At 28.1% G+C, this 20,240-nt stretch overlaps 1 protein-coding gene across 5 annotated transcripts in view; it reads left to right on the top strand.

The window, feature by feature from the left end:
• LOC123290726 (muscleblind-like protein 1) overlaps window positions 1–16,409 on the top strand; it is a 616,529-nt gene extending 600,120 nt beyond the window's left edge. The window contains exons 5-8 of one of the 5 annotated variants that reach the window (XM_044871013.1): window positions 6,459–6,674; window positions 12,226–12,360; window positions 14,474–14,515; window positions 14,622–16,409. In XM_044871013.1, coding sequence (XP_044726948.1) covers window positions 6,459–6,674; window positions 12,226–12,360; window positions 14,474–14,515; window positions 14,622–15,758 — 1,530 coding nt within the window. In that variant the 3' untranslated portion in view covers window positions 15,759–16,409. The remainder of the gene's footprint in view (window positions 1–6,458; window positions 6,675–12,225; window positions 12,361–14,473; window positions 14,516–14,621) is intronic. The other 4 variants (XM_044871014.1, XM_044871015.1, XM_044871016.1 and 1 more) reach the window with 4 other exon arrangements.
• Window positions 16,410–20,240: the final 3,831 nt, after the last annotated feature.

The following is a 20,240-nucleotide window of genomic DNA, read 5'->3' as shown; positions in this document are numbered from 1 at the left end:
TCTAATGGTGCCTTCCATAGTCAATATACCTGAAGTCATAATTATGGGCTCACTAACTGAATTTTTTTTAGCTCCTGAACCTTTTAATTCAAAACACTTTTCCAGAAAAGGAGTCTCTGGAAAGTTCTAGGACCGTCCTTTTATTACACAATGTAAAATATATCATTTCGCTTTAAATCATTGGGTGGAATAATTTACGGTCCAAAAAAATCCATCATTAAATTGGTCAAAATACTGGCTTCTAAATTTTCCTGTACAGGCGAGCTTACAAATGCAGGAAAAGTTTCTAGGCTTTCAATTATTTATAAGTTTGAAACGCAAGTTTCTTCAACCCAACTGATCGCATTGTCTTTATATTCTTAGTTGTTGCAAAGTTACTGAACCATTTAAAAGTACTATAATTTATTTTCTCATAAGATTCTGCATAATGTCAAAAAAAAGAGAAACAAATGATCAAATATAATTTGTTTATATATAATATAAACGTCTCAAATATTTGGTTTTTTAGTACTCTTACTAATACTGAAAATTTCGATTCAAAATAGTTAAATACTTCTTAAACTTTCCTTTATACTTGATGTTGAAATTATTTTTCTGAAGTCCATATACTTAAATAACCGGGAAAATATTATTAATATATTATAAGAAAATTATTCACTTTTGCAATAGTTCAGTGATTTTAAGGACAAATAAAAACGAAGACCACGCATTGTAGGGAATGAAACTTATCACTGACTCCCGGACTGTTAGTTATTTTCCTTTTTTTTATATTTAATTTATTAATGAAATTTTTTTGTTAGTTCCCAAAAGATTTCCCTATATTTCGTTTTAATTATATTCTATTTTTATTTTATCGTGTCATTATGTCATTTAAGCATGTTATTTTATTCATAGTTTTTCATAGTTTTTCACAATTTTTCATAATTTTTGTTCGACTAACTACATTGCTTTTATACCTACTAACATTTTTTTTTGTCAAATAAATATATTATTTTTTCGTAGATATTTTTTGTAGGAATTTATTTATTTCACCTTTACTTACAAATTTATATATAAAATTATCTTTTTTTCTATTTAAAAAATATTATATACTGATTACTCTCACTATTGAAAACATATATACACTTTTTTTTTTAAATATCTATTATTTTATATTAAAAAATGGATCATATTATTAATTCCTATAAAAAAATTTTTAAGTTAACTCAAAGTTTGATTTTTTGTCATGATTTTTATCACTATTGTGATCCATTTTTTAAAATCTGTCAAATTATTTTTGAAACTTTCAAATTTTCCATAAATACCAATTTTATCATTATATTTTTTCCGACTTTTTTTAACTTTATAAAATATCTGTAAAAAAATTTGTAAAGAAACACATGTGCTGTTTTACTTAAAATACGCAGAATATCCTTAGATAGTTGCAGGCTTCCCTTATGATTCTTATGATTCAACTTGGTTGTTATCTAAAAGGTATTTACGAGATCATGTTACAGTCGTTACACTTATAACAGAATTCCTTCAATGGAAGTCCTGTAACTGCGGACAAATGTTGTTACATAATTATAGAAATAATATTTGTTTATGTTTTCAGCAAAGTCTTCTACACTAAAAGCTCATGCTAAAATTTTTCGGATGAAATGATACACCAGAAATCATGTTGAAAAAGGATGCTTCGATATGTAAAAAAAATTCGTAGTGCAGAAGCTGCGCGAATTACCTCAAAGATTATAAAAATAATATAGTTTTCTTAAATTCGAATATTGCATTTTTAATTTTTGAAGAATTATTTCGAAAACTAGGCACCCAGAGAAAAAAATTACAGGAGTATTTTTTTGCTTAAAACTGATCAAAAAATACAAAAATATTTTATATTTTGAAAAAATTCGAAATTTTGTACTTTGCGCATCCCCCACTCCTTGTTTATCGGCCAAACTTAAGCACCTTGGCGTCAGTTTTGTGCGATATGGCGGTTTTTGAACGGCTTTGTTCCGTCTGCTAGAACCTTATAAAAAAATGACGGTAAACCTAGTGCCGTACAAAAGCAGCGGCACTGAAAGTTAAAAAAAATTATTGATCTCCGCAGCCCTACGTGATTTATTTCTGTCTGGCATTTATGTAATCCGCTTCGGCATGGGTAAGGGGTGCGATATTCAATTCTCAAACGTACTCACTTGTATCGCGCAAATCTAACGAAATTGTGCTTAAACTTACTTTAACTTATAGGAGCATTTTTTTGAACGTGGTTCTAGGTGGATCATTTCACCGGTAAATATTAAGCATGAACTCCGTAGTCTTTCAATTTTCTGTTTTATGAAATTATTGTTAAAAAATCTCTGAATTCATAATTCCTACTTATTTTTTATAAAAATTTGAAACTTGTGTTTCCTATTCAATCAAAAATCGTAAATCTTTTATAATGACAACCCTCAACAAATTTTTTTTTTTAAATTCATTTCTCAGATCTTTGACAGATGTTCTGTGCTCAAAGTAATTACATAAATACCTTGAAATTTTCCAAAGTGGATCAAGAAAGCAATCCTTATCGAGTAAAAATAGAAGAATCAACTTCATGGGACGTAGGAGCATAGACATCCAGTGAAATATTCTCCTAGTGCTTAACATGTGCTCCTACAGGGTTTGCGTTTCTAGATCCAGCCTCTGTTTCCGGGCCCTTGCTCCAACTCTATGTAGGTACCAAAATTGGAATCATTAAAATTTTAATTAATATTCTAGCAAAAAATGATGTTTTCTACCAATTTATTGATCGTTAATTCATTGTTGTACCTAGTCAGGAAGTTAGAAAGTTTTATTGATCAAAACGGATACAATTAAAATCTTTATACATATATTGTATATGTTAAGAAAATCCACATGTGATATCCAGTTGACAGTTATATTTTATCAACGCATTGAATCTAGACAGATAGTCAGAAAGGTTCTGTAACTTCTTGTGCAAATCGATCTTCACCCTTTTACGTCAATCGTACAAATTTGAGAATAGGTATTTCAAAATCTTTTTCGAGTCCGGATACAAATATTATCTATCCTTGTACAAGTAGGCTAACAGTAGGAAGATTAATATGGCTTTTCATCTCTTGTCGTATTAATGAAAGGTATTTGTTTGTACAATAGTTCTACACAAATTATGATTATAAATCTGGAAAACTGAAATTTTTCACTATCTAAGGAAGTTCTGAGTATATTTTTTTGAATAATGTAAATATCCTTGTTTAAAAACAAACACAATATTTTAATAATTACAGTGTTTTTTTATTCCTCTTATATAATTTATTTATCTATGGAAATTATCTCTCCATTTCACAAAAATTATTTCATCCTTTTTATATTAATAGAACAAAAACATTGTATAATAATGATAATAATTACATTATTTCTCCTCTCTGTATCTCTATCTCTCTCTGTCTAAATGCCACAATATATTTTATTTCCATTTTATTTTATTCAAAATTATTTGTTATTATTAGCCTTGTGTGTTGTATTAATAATATTATTATTATATTTTTGCAAATGCAAGCTAAGCATTTAAAATATTATGAAAAACCCACCCTCACAATTTTCATTATCTACTCACAAACAATTTTAGTTCTATTAATAATATTATCATTACAAGGTGTGCAAATAAATATTTATCCTGTAGTAATTGACCTTTTATACGTCTAAAAGTGCATTCAATACGAAAAGTTTCGAGACTGACTCATAGATTATGGACTCAATTGGAGTATTATATTCATACAATTTTTGAAGGAACAGCCATCCAAAAGATACAAAGATTCAATCGCGTAATTCCAATCAGCAGAAATTCAAGCCCTCGAAGTTAAAGTAATTCCGGGAGCTACTTTTATATTCCAGCATCTCGAAACATAAACAGATAGATAAGGATAGATTTATATCCCACTTTGCAAGTTAGTTTTCTCAAATTAACGTGCATGGGGAAGCCAGAACAAGTAGTCACTAATACCTCATTTACTCAAAAACTACTGGTCAAAATATCATCAAGGTACGAAAATGAATATGCTATTAGATCCGCTCTCTAGTGGCAGTCTCGGAACTTTTTGACCTACCTAATATTCCTTCTGCACAATATTATTTAATCTCAGTTTTACTCCATACTCATATTGTGTAATTCTAGCAACGATTATGCATAGTTTTTCATTTATTTGAAAATTTTGTGTGCATTATTGAAATAGGCTTCGAAACTCTATTAGCCCAATAAAAACGATATTTTGTTTTTATTGCCCATATAAAACAAAACTTAATGACCATCTTTCTAGTGTATCAATTAATACGCACTATGGCTGAAGGGAAAAGGAACTTGTGTAGGCCCATCTTATTCGAATTATATTCATCTGTAAAATTATACCAATGCCTTTTTCGTGCCAAAAATAGTATGATATCATTGTCCTATATCGTAAAGCATTCAATGATGGCTATAAAAATTATCTTTTTCGAAGATTTCAAGTTTATTGACATCGCCTAATGACACTTTTGGTCACGTAATAATACCTCTCTAACTCTCTAACAGACACTTTTTCTTTATGAATTATCCATTATATCTTTTATATTTAAACGAACAATAAAATGTGACTCTTTACCGACACTGAAACACTAAAGCTAGATTCGGTAGATGGCGTTGTAAAGTAACACACGTTTTATATGCAGGGGTTATATTGGAAAATAAAATTGATCTAGCTAGGTTTTATTTAAAATAAATAACGAGTAAAGCTCGGTCATCCAGGTACTAGTAAAATGTAAGTACACTCTGTACATAAATTTTCTTTGTCCTTCAATGTTAGTCATTCAAATTTATATACTGTAATTATTATTATTATGAAAACAATTGTAATTAAAGTTTATCGCCCTATCTCTTTCTATGATATTTTCAAATTATCTTTCATAGTCTTTTTTTCATATCATGTTATCTATATATAAAAGGATACATTTTACGTATAAAAGCACACCCGATTTTGACAGATATTTTAAATATAAAATACTTTTCGCATTTTCTATATTTTAAAATAGTGTAAGAGGCGATTACAAAAAATAATTCCGAAAAGAATTTCAGAAAAGATAATATTTATGATCGCATTATTCATATTCTGAAAGAATAAGTGATCAGTTTCTTGTAAAATTTTACTTGTTTAATTCGTACCTAAAGCTGGGTTTCTTAAGAGACCGGTTACTTCATATAGCGATCTTCTAATATGTAAAGGGCACATAGTTTGTATAGTCACAGCCAGATAGCGCCATCCATTTCTTAGGAATCCCAGCTTCAGCAAGAGAAAGCAACAGAGTTTTCCTAATAAAACAGGATTTATTATTTAATTTCGTTGAATCATTTTTAAAACTTGTTAAAAGCTAAATAGAGGCTGAAATTCTTAAAAAAGGTCCATTGACTTTTTGTTCCTGATAAAATAGAAGTAAAAACTGAAATATTTTAAAAAGCAGAGTTTTAGTAAATAAAATTTACTGAAATTTTCTACTTGACCTTTTAATATTTACAAACATATTATTTTTAATTTAAAATTTTTCGAAAGAAAACCAACATAAATCGACAAAATTTCAATTTTTAAAACGACAAAGACCCTATCTTATTATAGTACATCAGATCGAAAAACGCCAAAGCACTTTTCAACTTAGAATTTCAACCCCTATCCGCACCTCTTAAGCAAATCTTCAATTTTTTAACTATTCATCAATTTAACTATGAAAGTCAATTGATTGAATTCAAACTGAAGTAACATGTTTCCTGTTGGTCGATTAATTTTTAACATAATTGTCTTGATGAATAAAACTAAATGAGTGTTGACTTTTCTGACAGTTTATCTTTTCAGATTTCGATGATTTTTTGCAATCGCCACTTGGACTAATATACCTTTTACATTCTACACAAATTTTGTATAAAAAATATGTTTTTAAAACATAATATTCAAACCATAAAATACTATCTCATTTCAATATTGGTATAAAAAACTGATGCAATATTCAATCTCATTAAAATGAAGCTTTAAAAATAAGCTTGTTTAAAGCTTTTTTTGTTTGATTGTGATTAAAATAATATTTTATTGATGAAAAAATTCATTTTTGATTTTTGAAGAAGTATATTTTTATTTAGATTGAATATTGTTTTAAAAAAAATGCTATTTCTAGGATTTCCCTTGCAGCCCCAGTAGCTATAGTGCGCGTGCGCGCTGCTCTCTAGCCAAACATAAAAATAGCATAGCAAAATCTTCGCTCTTTACCTAGAAGTTTTCTATCTGTTTTTTATCAAATTTATGCATTGTAATTATTTCATTTCGGTGGGAAAAATAATTTTTGGGTTTAGAGCGCTAGTGAAATGCTAAAGCAGCAATTAGTAGTGTGTTTATATTTTGAGTGATGTTGAAAAAACTGGTTAAACTCACTAGTGGCTTGGTTGTTGGGTCTCTTTGCTGTAGGTGTGCCGTGAGTACCAGCGCGGGGCGTGTAAGCGCGCAGAGTCTGAGTGCCGCTTTGCGCATCCCGCAGACACTGTGACGGCCAACGAGGACGGCACTGTCACGGTCTGCATGGACGCAGTCAAGGGGCGCTGCAACCGCGACCCTTGCCGCTATTTCCATCCTCCTCTGCACCTCCAAGCCCATATCAAGGCCGCACAGTCTCGGGCTAGCGCGGTATGCTACGCAGTCTTGTGCCTTCTTCTTTCACTATTTTCTTCTATTTTTTAACTAATTTCTAACTTTCTAATTGTTTTTTTGTGTTCCGTCTTTTCTGTTTATGTTTATTTAATAGATTAGGCCACTATTTCTATTGAAAAGAGGCAGTTTATAATGGTAAAAATTTGAAATTTCATCTATTTACAATAATTACAAATTTTTACTAGGTTTTTGGATTTATTTTTGCATGGTTTTTTTCTTGACCAATAACCTTAGTTTAAATTACAAATAACAGTAATAATATATTGGTCAAGATATTTTCCATTTTGTTTTTTTATACTGTTTTTGGTTTTATTTGGTAGATTTTAAGTTTCTTCTACTTGTAGTTATTGTAGTCTTAATACTCTTAATCTAATCTATCTTTAATTTTCCCCCAATTTGCTATAGAATGTACCATCCTAGAAACCACCCTCTTAAAATCTAGTTATCATACTAATACTGTAGCGAAATATTTTTTTGGGGCTAATATTAGTATGGCAACTATATTATTTTGTTATCCTATTTTTTGGTATTTGTAAGTAGCATTTGTTGTCTTAACCCCGCTGACAAGCCCCTTTTTTATCACCATTAACCTATTTTGTACCTTTTACAATAAAAAGGACCACCTTTTGTATTTTAGCTAAATTCGCAAATAGCACTCCTTTTTTCAAATTTTTCTACTTTATTCCCTTTTTAAAGGAAAAAGTTTTTTTTTTTTATATATATACATATAGTCATTTTTCTTATGCTTTTATCCTATCATAGTTTTTGACAAAATTGTAGAAATTTACAATAATTGCTCAAAATAACCTTATTTGTCTTTGTTTGTTACTCAAATAGGTCCGACATTTTGTGTTTTTGAAAAAATGTAGATTTACTAACAATTTTACCTTATATCCCAGTTTGTTGAAATTTTGAAACAAAAATGGGTTAATCTATTTTGAAACAATAGCCCTACTATTTACGAGGATATACCTACACTTTTAATTGTAATTTTTCCATACTTTTCTAATTTTCCTGCAATGTTTTAAATACATTTTTGCGCTTTAAAAACGAAATTGAATGACAAATCAGTATCTCAGTGATAATCTCTTAAAAATTAAAAATGAATTCTTTCATACTATAATAAAAATGTATAGTATAGATTTTTCATTTATACCGGGTGTCCTTCTTTAAGTTGACATATACGTAAAACTCAAAAAATAAGTGAAATCGAGGAAAATGCTTGAAAAGAAAAATGTTTGTTTCAAATGCACACGTATTATACGAGTATTGAATTCGATCTAAGTTTTCGGCCTCCATTAAACACTTACTCTGATTCATAACTGACAAACTTTAGACGAACACTTTAAATTAGAAAGTTCCTTATAAAAACGCAAATATTATTTGTAAACTGAATAGTTGAAATAGAAATTGATAACAAAAATCTACCTTTTTGTTATCAATCCTTATTGGAAAAATTTTTTCAAAGAGTTTTCGGAAAAATATTTTGATCATAGAATGTTACCTTTTAAATAAACAACAAATTCTAATTTAAAGCGTTCATCTATTACCAGTTATGGAATAGAGTGAACTTTTCATTGATCCTGAAATCATAGGTCAAGTTTAATGTCAACATAAGATATGCTACTGTACACCCAAAATTTTTTGCTCAAAGCTTTTTTAGCGATAGAATATATTTTTCGAGTTTCAAGCATATGTCAACTTAAAAAAAAAAAAACAGCTGTATATGTGGGCTATTAAGTCATTTAACCTAATTACAACAGTGTATTTTTGGACAATACTTAATAACTTAAAATCTTTCAGAGCTACTTCCAGCGTAATGTTTTTGGAATTATTTGCAACAACTCAAAAATTATGTGGACGTAGTCCTTAGGTATTTCAACAACACTAAGTAAAAGCGCTACTGATTCCCACAAATTTTTATCTTCGCCATTCGTTTAAAATTAATGAAATTCACTTTCAAAACATATTTTTTTTATCGAAATAAAACAAATTCTCGTTGCCCGACACCTTGAAAATGGTAATTTTCAGAATATTGCATGGCAGACACGCCGTTTCGTTTGAATTTCAGAACAAAATTATCGTCCTACTAGAATAACAAAAAAATCTAATATTCATAATTTAGTCACGACGAAATTAAAAATATGTCGAACCCCTTACCTAAAAATAAGCACGGGTCTTACAATAACGCCCTTGCCCAATTATGTTGAGCCACTTAAGAACTACGTCTACAAAATGTTGTATTGAATCACAACACAACTTGTATCACATGATTCCAAAAATTTACGCTGTTATTTGTGTAATTTAATTCTTAATCTTAGTTTTTTGTTCAAAATTTCAACTGATTATAAAATTTTGATTGATAAATTAGAGTACTCCTTGTACATTTTTTGAAAATGTATTAAATAAATTCATTTCAAAATTGTTTTTGGAATAAAAATTATCCCTTATTAAAACCCTCTAGTTTATAGTTTTGTATATTTATAATTGGCTTTTCTGCGCTTTTATATAGCTCTATAAATATCTTTGTTATCCACGCAAATCTTATGACACAATAAATTTGTTTAATTCAAATAAAAATTAAATAAAATTTTAAAAGTACACTGTCAAACACATACATACACACATACATCCACACATACACTTGACAAAATTACAAAAATTGAGGGATTTTTATGGCAGAAAAAATAAGGTAAATGAAAAAGAAATTTTGGAGAGGGCTTGTTGGCAATCTTTTACAAGTTTTTATTAAATACAAGCTAGGATGGACCATTCTACTATATGTTTTTTAATTTATAAAAATATATTTTTCTCTCATGGAAATAATTTAATCGTATTTACATAAATTAATGAAACGTCTATGAATTTACAAGTTTGCAAAGTTTTATAAAAAAATGAAATCACCCATCTCTCCACTTTGTGTATGATAAATATCATGTGCATTGACTTTATTAGAATGGATTGTAGATTTGCTGCCATTTTGTTCGATTAAAGAGTTCATTATTTGCCCAAAGGTGTTGTCCATTTGAGTATAAACAGTCCATTCTCTTAAGTCAAAAACTGTTTAAAATTGACTATGCATATTTATAAATAATAAAAACACGATTCAATTAATTTTGTAAATAAAATAATATGAATTTTATTTTTAAAAGTTGTTCTAATTTTTTTAAGTTTTCTATATATTTGGCTTTCATTGTTGTATTTGTGTCATATTTTTTCTTAATTATTCATTAGAAAGCTTTAATAAAACTTTTACTATTTCAGAAGAATATTTTTCTATTTTTTATTATAATATTATAACACAGACAATACTAAAGTAATTAGGTACACTACTGTTGAGTCCAGTAAAGAGTACACTTAGCTCTGAAATAATTCAACTGGAAATTTTTCAATACATTTGTCTTCACTTCCACACTATGAAAATATAATCAAAAGTACGAATCGTCATTAGCAAAAAACCATAAAAGATTAAGAACTGTGAATATTTTGCGGCCTATTTCCACAAATTATTTTATACAAAAAAAAAATTCATTTAGATCAATAGTTTTCGAGATACCAGACAAGTTCAGTTTATAGTTACAGAAAAGAAAGTATAGCACACTGGGTTTACCCATAAACAGCACAATTGCAATTTTTTTTGAATTGAGATTTTTTTCAAAGAATAATTAATACGTTAGGTAATTTTCGTGATAATAATGAAATAAAAAGTAAATGATATATGAAAATGTAAAAATTTTTCAACTAACTAAAATTAGCCAACTAGATATCTAGAGTTTTGCTGTTTCCTCTTTTTGAGCTACAGATGAGCCTAGCCTCAAAGTGGATACTTGCATAATAATCTCCATTGATAAAAATCCATAAGTTTTAGAGATCGGCGAAAAACAGGGTTCCTAATTTTTAAATATTTCAAACTTTTAACAGCTTAAACCACCAATTTCGTAAACTATCAAATAAACTTTTTGAATAATTTTCATAGTGCTGAGGTCATGAAAATGATGTAAGAAAATTTTCATTTTTAATAGTTTTTACAGAAGTAAGGACATAGCCTACTGGCGACAATTTTACTTGACTATATTTTAAACTAAAATGTCATTTTTATAATTCAATTTTTAGTGTAATAATTATTTAGTATTGTATTTCAGGAAAAAATACATTTTATTTAGTTTATTTTATTTTCTTAAGAACGTAATTTGCATGATATCGCGGAGTGAACAATCTTTTTTTTTTATATTGTCAGCACAAAAATTCTCTTTTGCTGCTATGGTTCACTTATAGCCTCATCCCAGAGTTAAATATACTTAAACTTGCCGTGTTTGTTGCTGCAGTTTTTATTTTTTATTTCTATTAAAATTATATCACCATATAATTTTTCTAGAATTTAAAATACAAATTATATACCTAATAATTTAGTTTTAATAATGGCTATTTCATGTAAATGTTATGATATATAATAATTATTATTCAAATACTGTGGTTTTTCTCTTCATTCTAGATTATTTATTTTGCAGCTTTTTCTAAATATTTTTTTAAATCTAGATATATTATTATTATTATTGTCATTTTGCCCCATTCGCACAGAGAAATTATTAAGTTTTAATGTGCATATTAAAAAAATGTAAAGGTGTGCATTTAGAATGTCTGTTTTAACATCATCTCGTATTTGTAATCGAAACATTGTTAAAAGCAAAAAAGATCTTTTTCGACTCAATTTCTTATTGCTAAAAAAAATCAAATCCAAATCACGTGTTTTGGTTATCGAATTTTCTTTAAAAATATATAGCAACGGTTCACTTAATTATATGAAACCGAGAAGTGCAGTGTTATATCGCAAATATATATTAGACATGCAAAAATTCTGTTCAGATTGTTAATTTTTTTTCTTTAATTGTGCTTATGATAAATCTTCCCGTTTTACTATTATTAACCGAGAATATATTCCTCTTACTATAAAACCCTTTTTCTCATGGAAAATTTATTCGTTATCGCAGTTTCAAATCACTTTGATCAAACAATGAGTAATTGATTTTAGAATATTTGCTAAAATTAATAAAAAGAAATGAAAATATGACAAAGAATTTAATGTTAATATATCTAAAAATTATAACTTTTTAATCTCATTGTACGCAGGAACAAACATTATAATTACCATATTTTAGTAACGTAAGTTTTACTTTACTCATTTCCCGTAAAATATACCTCGATGAACCTTTGTTCTTCAATAAAAAGATAAAACAGCTTTCTGGAAGCAAACCTTTACATTTTCAAATCTTCAGAATTTATAATTTTGTTGATTAATTTTGCTGATATTTCGCTATTTAGATATTTTTATTTATTTTTGTACCCTGTAAAACTTTTCATTTACTGTTTATCTAAAATATTTTTTATGCATAAAATATTTAAATTATATTAAAATAAATTATTTAAAAAATCTTATATATTTCATTAATTAATTTAGTGGTGATTTTGTTTTTTTTATTGTGGGATCGCGCGCTGCTTGGCTTCTTGTCTGCCCGCTACGTACTAATAGCCCGCCGCAGTGTCACCCCTGCAAGCTGCCGCAGGAGGGGCCCCTCTGGGTCACGCACCACCCCCCACTGCCCCCTTGGAGCTCGGCAAGAAGCGGGCCCGAGATCCTAGCACTGCAGATACAGAATTATTACTGGTACCTCAATGCAGCTGCTTTTGCATGCCCTATTTTTAATTATATACAATTATATATACTCTATCTTTTTCTATCTCTATTTAACCACAATTTACTTTTCCTTTTTATCATATTAAATCTTTTGCTTATCCAAATATTCCTAACCCCAAAAAAAATTCAACGGATTGGAAAAAAATTGATGTTATTTTTCGTTGAATTTTTTTGATCCTAAACGAAATGAAGTTATTACATCACCTAAAATGAGAAACAGTGCTTCTATCTTATAGGTTATGAAATAACTTAAACACTTCACGTAATTTTTGATAATTTTTACATTGCAATTGATATAGCCACCCTCGTCAACAATAATAATTTTTCTAGTACAAAATTTTGGAAAATTCCTTTTTGTAAGCTGTGAGGAGAGTACCAGAATTATTTTTTTAATTTTAATTTGCGAAGCACTCTATAAAATTATACATCTATTCTTAAATGATGCATTCGTATTTGGGCGCTTTCACAAGCTTTGAGCTTAAGAATTTGTTTCAACGAAGTCTCATTTCTCATCAGATAATTACATTTTTTTAAATCACATCCTTGAGCTTGAAAGCTGTTAAAGCACTGTGTAAGCATCCAAAAGAAATCCATCTTTATTATGCTTTTTCAAGGCCTTTCTACGCTTTTAATTCATTTATTTCATCGTTGCTTGTGTTTTTAAAAACGCTTACATATTATTTTTTCTTTATAGAACAAAGTAAATCGGCTACTCAATTTTATTAGCCAATTATGTGTAATTGTGAGGTTTGCTATATCAAACTGCAAAACAAATACCAAACGAGAAAGATATTTCTTAGCATGTTGTGAGTGCTTTTCTACTATTTGCTATCAAAATTAAGCTAATTATTTTTAATTCACAAATTATACATACATTAAGAATTGTTCAAAAAAGAAGCAAAAATAATTTTAATGTATGGACTATTTGTATGGCTTTTGTAACTAGATTAAGAACGCGAGTGCGCAGCGCATGTGCAATAAAAGTATTTTTATTTTTCTGTTTTATTGGCTATTTTATTTTCATTTTTCTCTTTATTTTTATACAAAAACCACTCGCAACATCTAATAATATTTTTTATAGCCTACAATGTTTTTTAAATATATTTAAGCTATTTATTTTTTGCCATATTTATTGTGTGGTCCTCAAAATGTATGAATATGTGCTAAACCTCGGATTCTACGTAGATGTGTTTCAGCATTTTGACTAAGAGGATGAAATCGTATTGTAGTTAAATTTTTATTTATTGACGGAGTTTGCGTATAATTTGGATTACACAATGACAATAAATAGTTTATAAAAGTTGGAAAAAATAGCGAATGGAATTAAAAATTACCAAACATAATAGACTGTCAAAAATGCAACCTAATAATAAAGTTATTGATATAAGGACGTACGCTCTCTCAAAATAGGTTTACTGATATTATGATCTTCAGTCGCATATTTTGCACTTGAAATAACGTATCAAAAAGCATATTCATACATTGAATAATTATTTTTTGTACCTTTTTATAGGTAGCCAAAAAATTTATTCGACAAATTATTCAAAAATATTATTTCAAATAAAAACAATTTAAAAAAATTTGCTTCGTAAATACGCATGAGAGTTTAATTGGCAAAAATATTATTTTCGAAAATATAGCAAAAATTACATTAAAATTTTACTCGTCTGGTAGAACGATGCAGCCTTACAATGTGTCTCCCAAAGTATAATCTTTTTGGTGATGGTTGTAATTTTTAGATATTCTTTTTTTTTTTATTGCTATTTTAAATATTTTTATTTTATTTTCCAATGTTGAATTCTCCTTTTTAAAAATTATTTGCTTTTGCATACAGATTTCTTGCTGCCGTTAAATAAGAATACTTAATGTATAAGTTTTTATTTCAAATATTATTTTATTTTTTGGGACAGGCAGGATTTTATTATTAAAATGTTTATATTAGTTTTAACATTTAAATTTAAAAAAATTAAATAAAAAAAAACATCACCACTCTTAACCGGAGACATGTTTAATGCTTTTAAATTTAAAAGAGCGAATGAGCGGATCATATAATCTAATCGGGAATTTTTTATTTTTATTTCAGATGGATATGAAGTCAGTTGGATCGTTCTACTATGAGAACTTTGTAAGTGAACTCTAAAAGTCTTCTTATACAAAACAACAACAAAAATCAAACCCATTTTTAGTTTTTTATATTGATAGTAAAATAATTTTTTTTGACTTTGTTATAGGCCTTCCCGGGTATGGTTCCCTATAAACGACCTGCAGCAGATAAATCAGGCATGCCTGTATATCAACCAAGCGCTACCACCTATCAACAATTGATGCAACTACAGCAGCCCTTCGTGCCCGTGTCATGTGAGTACACCACCCCGCCCCCTTCATCCACGCAACATCAGCAACAACAACAAACACCCGCTAGTTCCTCAACAACAGCCCCAATAACTAGTGTGGCTGTATCCAATTCACAACCTAATGTAATCCCATCCCATGCAAATTCTGAACAACATAACAATCAATCCCAACAAAATGCTCCGTTAGCCCATATCACACGCGTCACACAACAGCACAATAACACGTTACTAGGCGCAAATAACTCGATTTCTGCTTCGGCAGTCGTAACAAACCATAACAATAACAAAACGCAGAAAGATGATAATGATGGTGAAATTGTAAATAATATACAACAAACACCAACGGTTTCTGTACCACAAGCTCCTCCGCCAACTATGCCACCGCCGCCTATAATGGCTGACGCTGCTGCTATCGCTAAAGAAGTCGCACAACAAAATTATGCTAAAAAATTGGCACAAGTTAATAATAACCAATTAGTTATGAATCCCTTAGCCGCTTTAAACTATACAGGAGTTGCTTTAAATAAACAAACCATGGCCGCAGCCTCATTACCACCCCCACCACAAGTTCCACGTTACACACATCATCATCATATGCCATACACAACTATGCCACAATTAGTTCATGCAGCGAGTTTCCAACCCAGTATTGGTTTAGCTGGTTCGCCATTCCCATGTACTGTTACCGGCACACAACAAGGCCTATTACAATATTCAAGGCCTCCTCCTACAATGAATATGGTAAATCCATATTCGTTTTTACGGCAACATATACCAATGGCTGGTAACCCGTATTCACAGGCTGTTGCTGCACAAGCTAGCGCGGCTCAAGCTGCGGCTATACAGCAAACCTTAATTAATCAAAGTATACTCGCATCGCAGCTTCCGCCATATTCATTGGCAAATAGTGCACCGGCAACACCAACACCTGCTGCTGCGACATTAGCTGCTGCCGCGCAATCAAATAATAACAATATTGTAATGCAACCATATAAGAAAATGAAAACCACGTAAATGAAGTTGTTCCCAATACAGTTCACGGACTTAATTTTTTTTAAAGGGAAGTACATTGTCCGTCTCGCATCGCTTTGTTAAGTAAGGCTACCTCATTATATTTGCCATTAGGAAACAACAAATCACGCTAATTTCCATATTCGGAATATAAAACGTCGTAATTATGTTTTATTACGAGATTTAATTTTTAATTATTTTTACCATAATTTGTTCGGAAAGTAAACCCTATCTTTTCCAAATATAACGGAAAGTTGTGTCTTTCTAGTCAAAATTTTTAATCATTGTTTAAAAAAAAATGTAATTTACAAGGGGCGATGATATATACCGCGCAGATCTCATATAAGGACCAAGTGAGTGCCTGGCGTTAGCTGTGACATCCGAACATCAGCTGTGACTGTGATACTCCTTCATTTCTATCAAACGTTTCTATCCCACAAATACACAAAATTGCAAAAGTCTTCTTTTTTTGTTCCTTACTTTTAACGATGCACTTTTTGGCTAAATTATTAGTTAAACAAACAATTTTTACAAATTATTACTAACCATAAAACAAAACCTTTGTTTGTCTTAACCAAAAAAACACTCGACAACACTTTTACAATAATCCAACAATTTTCCTGTTGCTCTTCATTTTTTTTTTTTTTGCTATCCATTTTTATTCAGCTAATGAGTATTATAAAATAGATAATGAAAAGAAGAAAACACAATCTTTTTAGTTTTGAAATCCACAATTTTTATATTTTTTTATTTTAATTAATTCTCTCTTATATTAATTAATTAACTACTAAAAATTAAAGAATTGTGAATTTTTTTATACTTACGTTTTTTGTAAGACAAAAACTCCTATCGTTAATAATATTTAAATAAACTACTAGAAAATAGTCAGTTAAGTAATATCATTAGATCGCGTTGTTTTTTTTCAATAGTTACATATTCGTACTATCATATAATGACTTGAAGATTAAATTATTTAATTTTGTGCAATATTTTAAGTATTAAAAATTTCACAAAATCTTTAATTAAAAATAATTCTTGTCTTAAAATATAAATTAGAGTACTTGTAATATTAAATTAAAAATCAAATATATGTTTAGTCGTCACACGAAAGATCAATTATAAAATCTAGTTAATATAAAAATTTTAAAATTATAATTAATAACCATATTAAATCAAAAAAATTCAACAACAAATTTGGATATTGTACGTTTAAATTTAAACTAATCTTTCTCTTGCATGGAATTTTTCAAAAAAAAAATATCAAAGAAATATTTTTTATATAGAAGAAAAAAAAATGCCTTAATATTTAAAACAAAAGTTCATAATAGAAATAATTTAGAAAAAATAAAACTAAGGGGGATATTGCCCCCGTTTCAACCCACATATTTAGTAGTTTTAAAAAATTTTAATAAACGGACACTTTTAAAATTTTTAATAAATGTGGAATTGTCGTAGATTATGTAATTTCGTTTTTGTTATGTAAATTTTAGAATTTTTTGGCCTTTATGTTGTTGATTTTTTTCTGTAGTTTTTCCTACCCTTTAATATATATTTTTTCATTTCCCTCACACATCTCATTCCTATTTAGTTTATTTAAACCCCTATTTATCATCATCATTCAACTCAAAAAGAAATTTTATAAAAAAAAAAGCACAGAGTTATAAAAAAAGTTGGTTTTTTATTGTTGATTTTAAATTTTGTTAAAAGAAAAAGATTTTTGAAATCTTATTTTATTGTAGATGAGTTGTGCACTAATTTTCCGCAAATGCATTCGAATAAAATTGAGGATCAATGGTCTTATTCTAAGTCTCCGATCTGTTACTTTCAAATATTTAATATGTTATTCAGAAATAAAGAATTTTCAGCGCTATGCGATTCTTTCACTATAAATAAACATAATTTATTTCATTTATAGCGTTTTAAGTGTCATTGTTTAAACTCCTTCCTAAACTTACGATAATGGTTCCGGAATTATTATTAAAAAATGCATAAAAAATTTAGAAATACATAATATCTGTACTAAATTAAGTGTATATAGTAAAACAACTCATCTCGTTATTTTTGGTCATGGCGATAACAAGTGCGACAGAACTGATGCATAAGTCTAGATTAAATAACTTTTTTTCTCTTCGAGATTATCATTTAAACGTTGTCATAAGTTCATATAATATTCGCCGTTGTTGATTTTTTCCGTTCGAAATTATTTATTAAAAATTATCCCACGTATATTTCAAACAACTATTGCTATGATCTTGTTGGTGATAATGTTTGAGGGCCTACCTTTATGCCAATTCTATTTTAATATTCCGTTGTAACTGTTCTTAGGTGAAATACCATGAAACACTCGATTGAAACTTCCTTATGCCGCGGAAAAAATGCACACAAAAACGTTCATATATTCTTTTAGTTAACTTTTATCAAAAGTACACTAGACAATTTCATATTTTAATTTTCATGAGTAGCCAGTTCCAGAAATCGAGAGTTGGCAATTGAGAAAATTGACGGTGATATATCCTTTTAATGTGTTACTGCAAAATTAGGGCACCAAAAAAATTATTCCTACTAGAACTCACTCTATTAATTTTTTTTATAACACTGTGTTTTTCAGTAGCACAAAATTTTCTGTTTCGAAAATTTCAATATGTTTTTTTGTAGGAGCTTTTGTTTTATTTTTAATTTTGAAATAATATTTGCCCGTCTATCATATCAAAAACAAAAATTGTGCGAAATCGCATGTATTTATTATGGGGCTTTTATACTTGCATGAACTTTTCATATTTTTTTTGTAGTTAAAAAAGACTCCAAGTAATTTCACACGATCGCTTTTAATTATTTTTTGAAGGGGGTTCTTTTTGGGTTGTATGTTGTTTTTTTTTTCTTTTTCTAAAGTACATTTTTTCACTTTGTTATTTGTAAATTTTGTTCCTGATATATTTAGTGCTTTGTTTAATTTTAAATATATATTTTTCATATTAAAAATAAGGTAAACTCCATAATAAAAAATTAATCATCTATAGCATTCAAAAATGCATTGATTAAAAAAATACGAGTCTTCCTGAGATTTAATCTCAGATAAATTTTTTTGCTATGAATTTGAAATTATTATTGTATTTATTTAAATGTAGACTTTTTTCATATTATTTTTTTGTATTTTTTTCGAGATAAAAACTCACTAAAATTTTTTTTAAATAATAGTAGTAATCTTCGATTTAAGGAAAGTATTCTTTAGTCATTAAGCCGTAGCAGTTAGGGTTATTATTTAATATATATTATATATTTTTAAACAAATTTTTCTAATAATTATTAGGTTCCATATAAAGATTACCAAAAAAACTATTTTAAAATATGTAAAAATGTTTTTTCTGACATTTATTAAAGTTTATTTTTTATATTTGTGATATTATCTATATAAATCCATAGACATATGAATAATTCTCTACAATTTATTATGCATATGGTGTCAATATACTAATACCTTTCAATACCCCAAACTTAAGAAGTAAAGTATGGATCACGAATATAAAATTAAACTAAACATAATAATTTTTATTAACATTTTGTAAATACAAAAAATTAATTTTAAGTCCGAAAAATCATTAACACATATTTTAAATCAATAAAACATTATATGGCCTATATATTACGAATATTAATTGTTCCAATTTGTAAATTTTTGAAGTAGATATATAAACAAAATGGTCTCGTATTAAACTATTAAACTAGTATGTGACCTTGAATTTAAACTGATATAAAAACAAATGTGTCTTAAAAGTAATCAATTGAGTATATATTTAAACTTTATATATAATATTAATATATAGAAAAAAGATTTTTTCGAGCGTTTTGTCCGAATGCACATTTAACAAAAAAATCTTAATTGTAATATATTAAAAAAAATTATATTTAAAAAAAAAAAAGCATACTAAAAGTATATTAATATTAATATTAATTAAAAATAATATTAATTGTGATGTCATATTTTTGAAAAGAACTGCAACTTTTTAAATAAGTCGCAGTTCCTTAAATACCTATTACCTATTAATTAATTACTATGTTATTAAAAAAAAAACTATACACAAAAAAAATTGTCAAAAACCATTTTTGCATTTTTAGGTTAGATACAAAAATATTTCATACCATTAAAAAAGCGAGAGCTATAGCGGGATGTGGTTAGCTATAAAAAACAAAAAAAATAACGCGGGGTGTTTGTTCATCATTGTGTATATTTTTTAATTGTGCCTTTTAAAAACTTATTAAAAATGGGGGCATTTGCAACACAAATTTTACTAAAACAACGAATTACAAAGCTTATGAAACAATGAAAAAGCTAACTACATTTGTAACTATACTCAAAATTTATTTGTGACATGCGCACACGAAACAATATGACATTATGAGTGTGTTTGTAACTACTACTACATCATATTGCGCAATTCTTTTTTATAAGGGCTCATTCACACACACGATAAAACAAAAATAATCGTA

This window comes from Chrysoperla carnea, chromosome 1, assembly GCF_905475395.1.
Source record: "Chrysoperla carnea chromosome 1, inChrCarn1.1, whole genome shotgun sequence".
Lineage (NCBI taxonomy): Eukaryota > Metazoa > Arthropoda > Insecta > Neuroptera > Chrysopidae > Chrysoperla > Chrysoperla carnea.
Note: the sequence above shows the minus strand (reverse complement) of the source record. Positions and strands in the feature narration are given on the sequence as shown.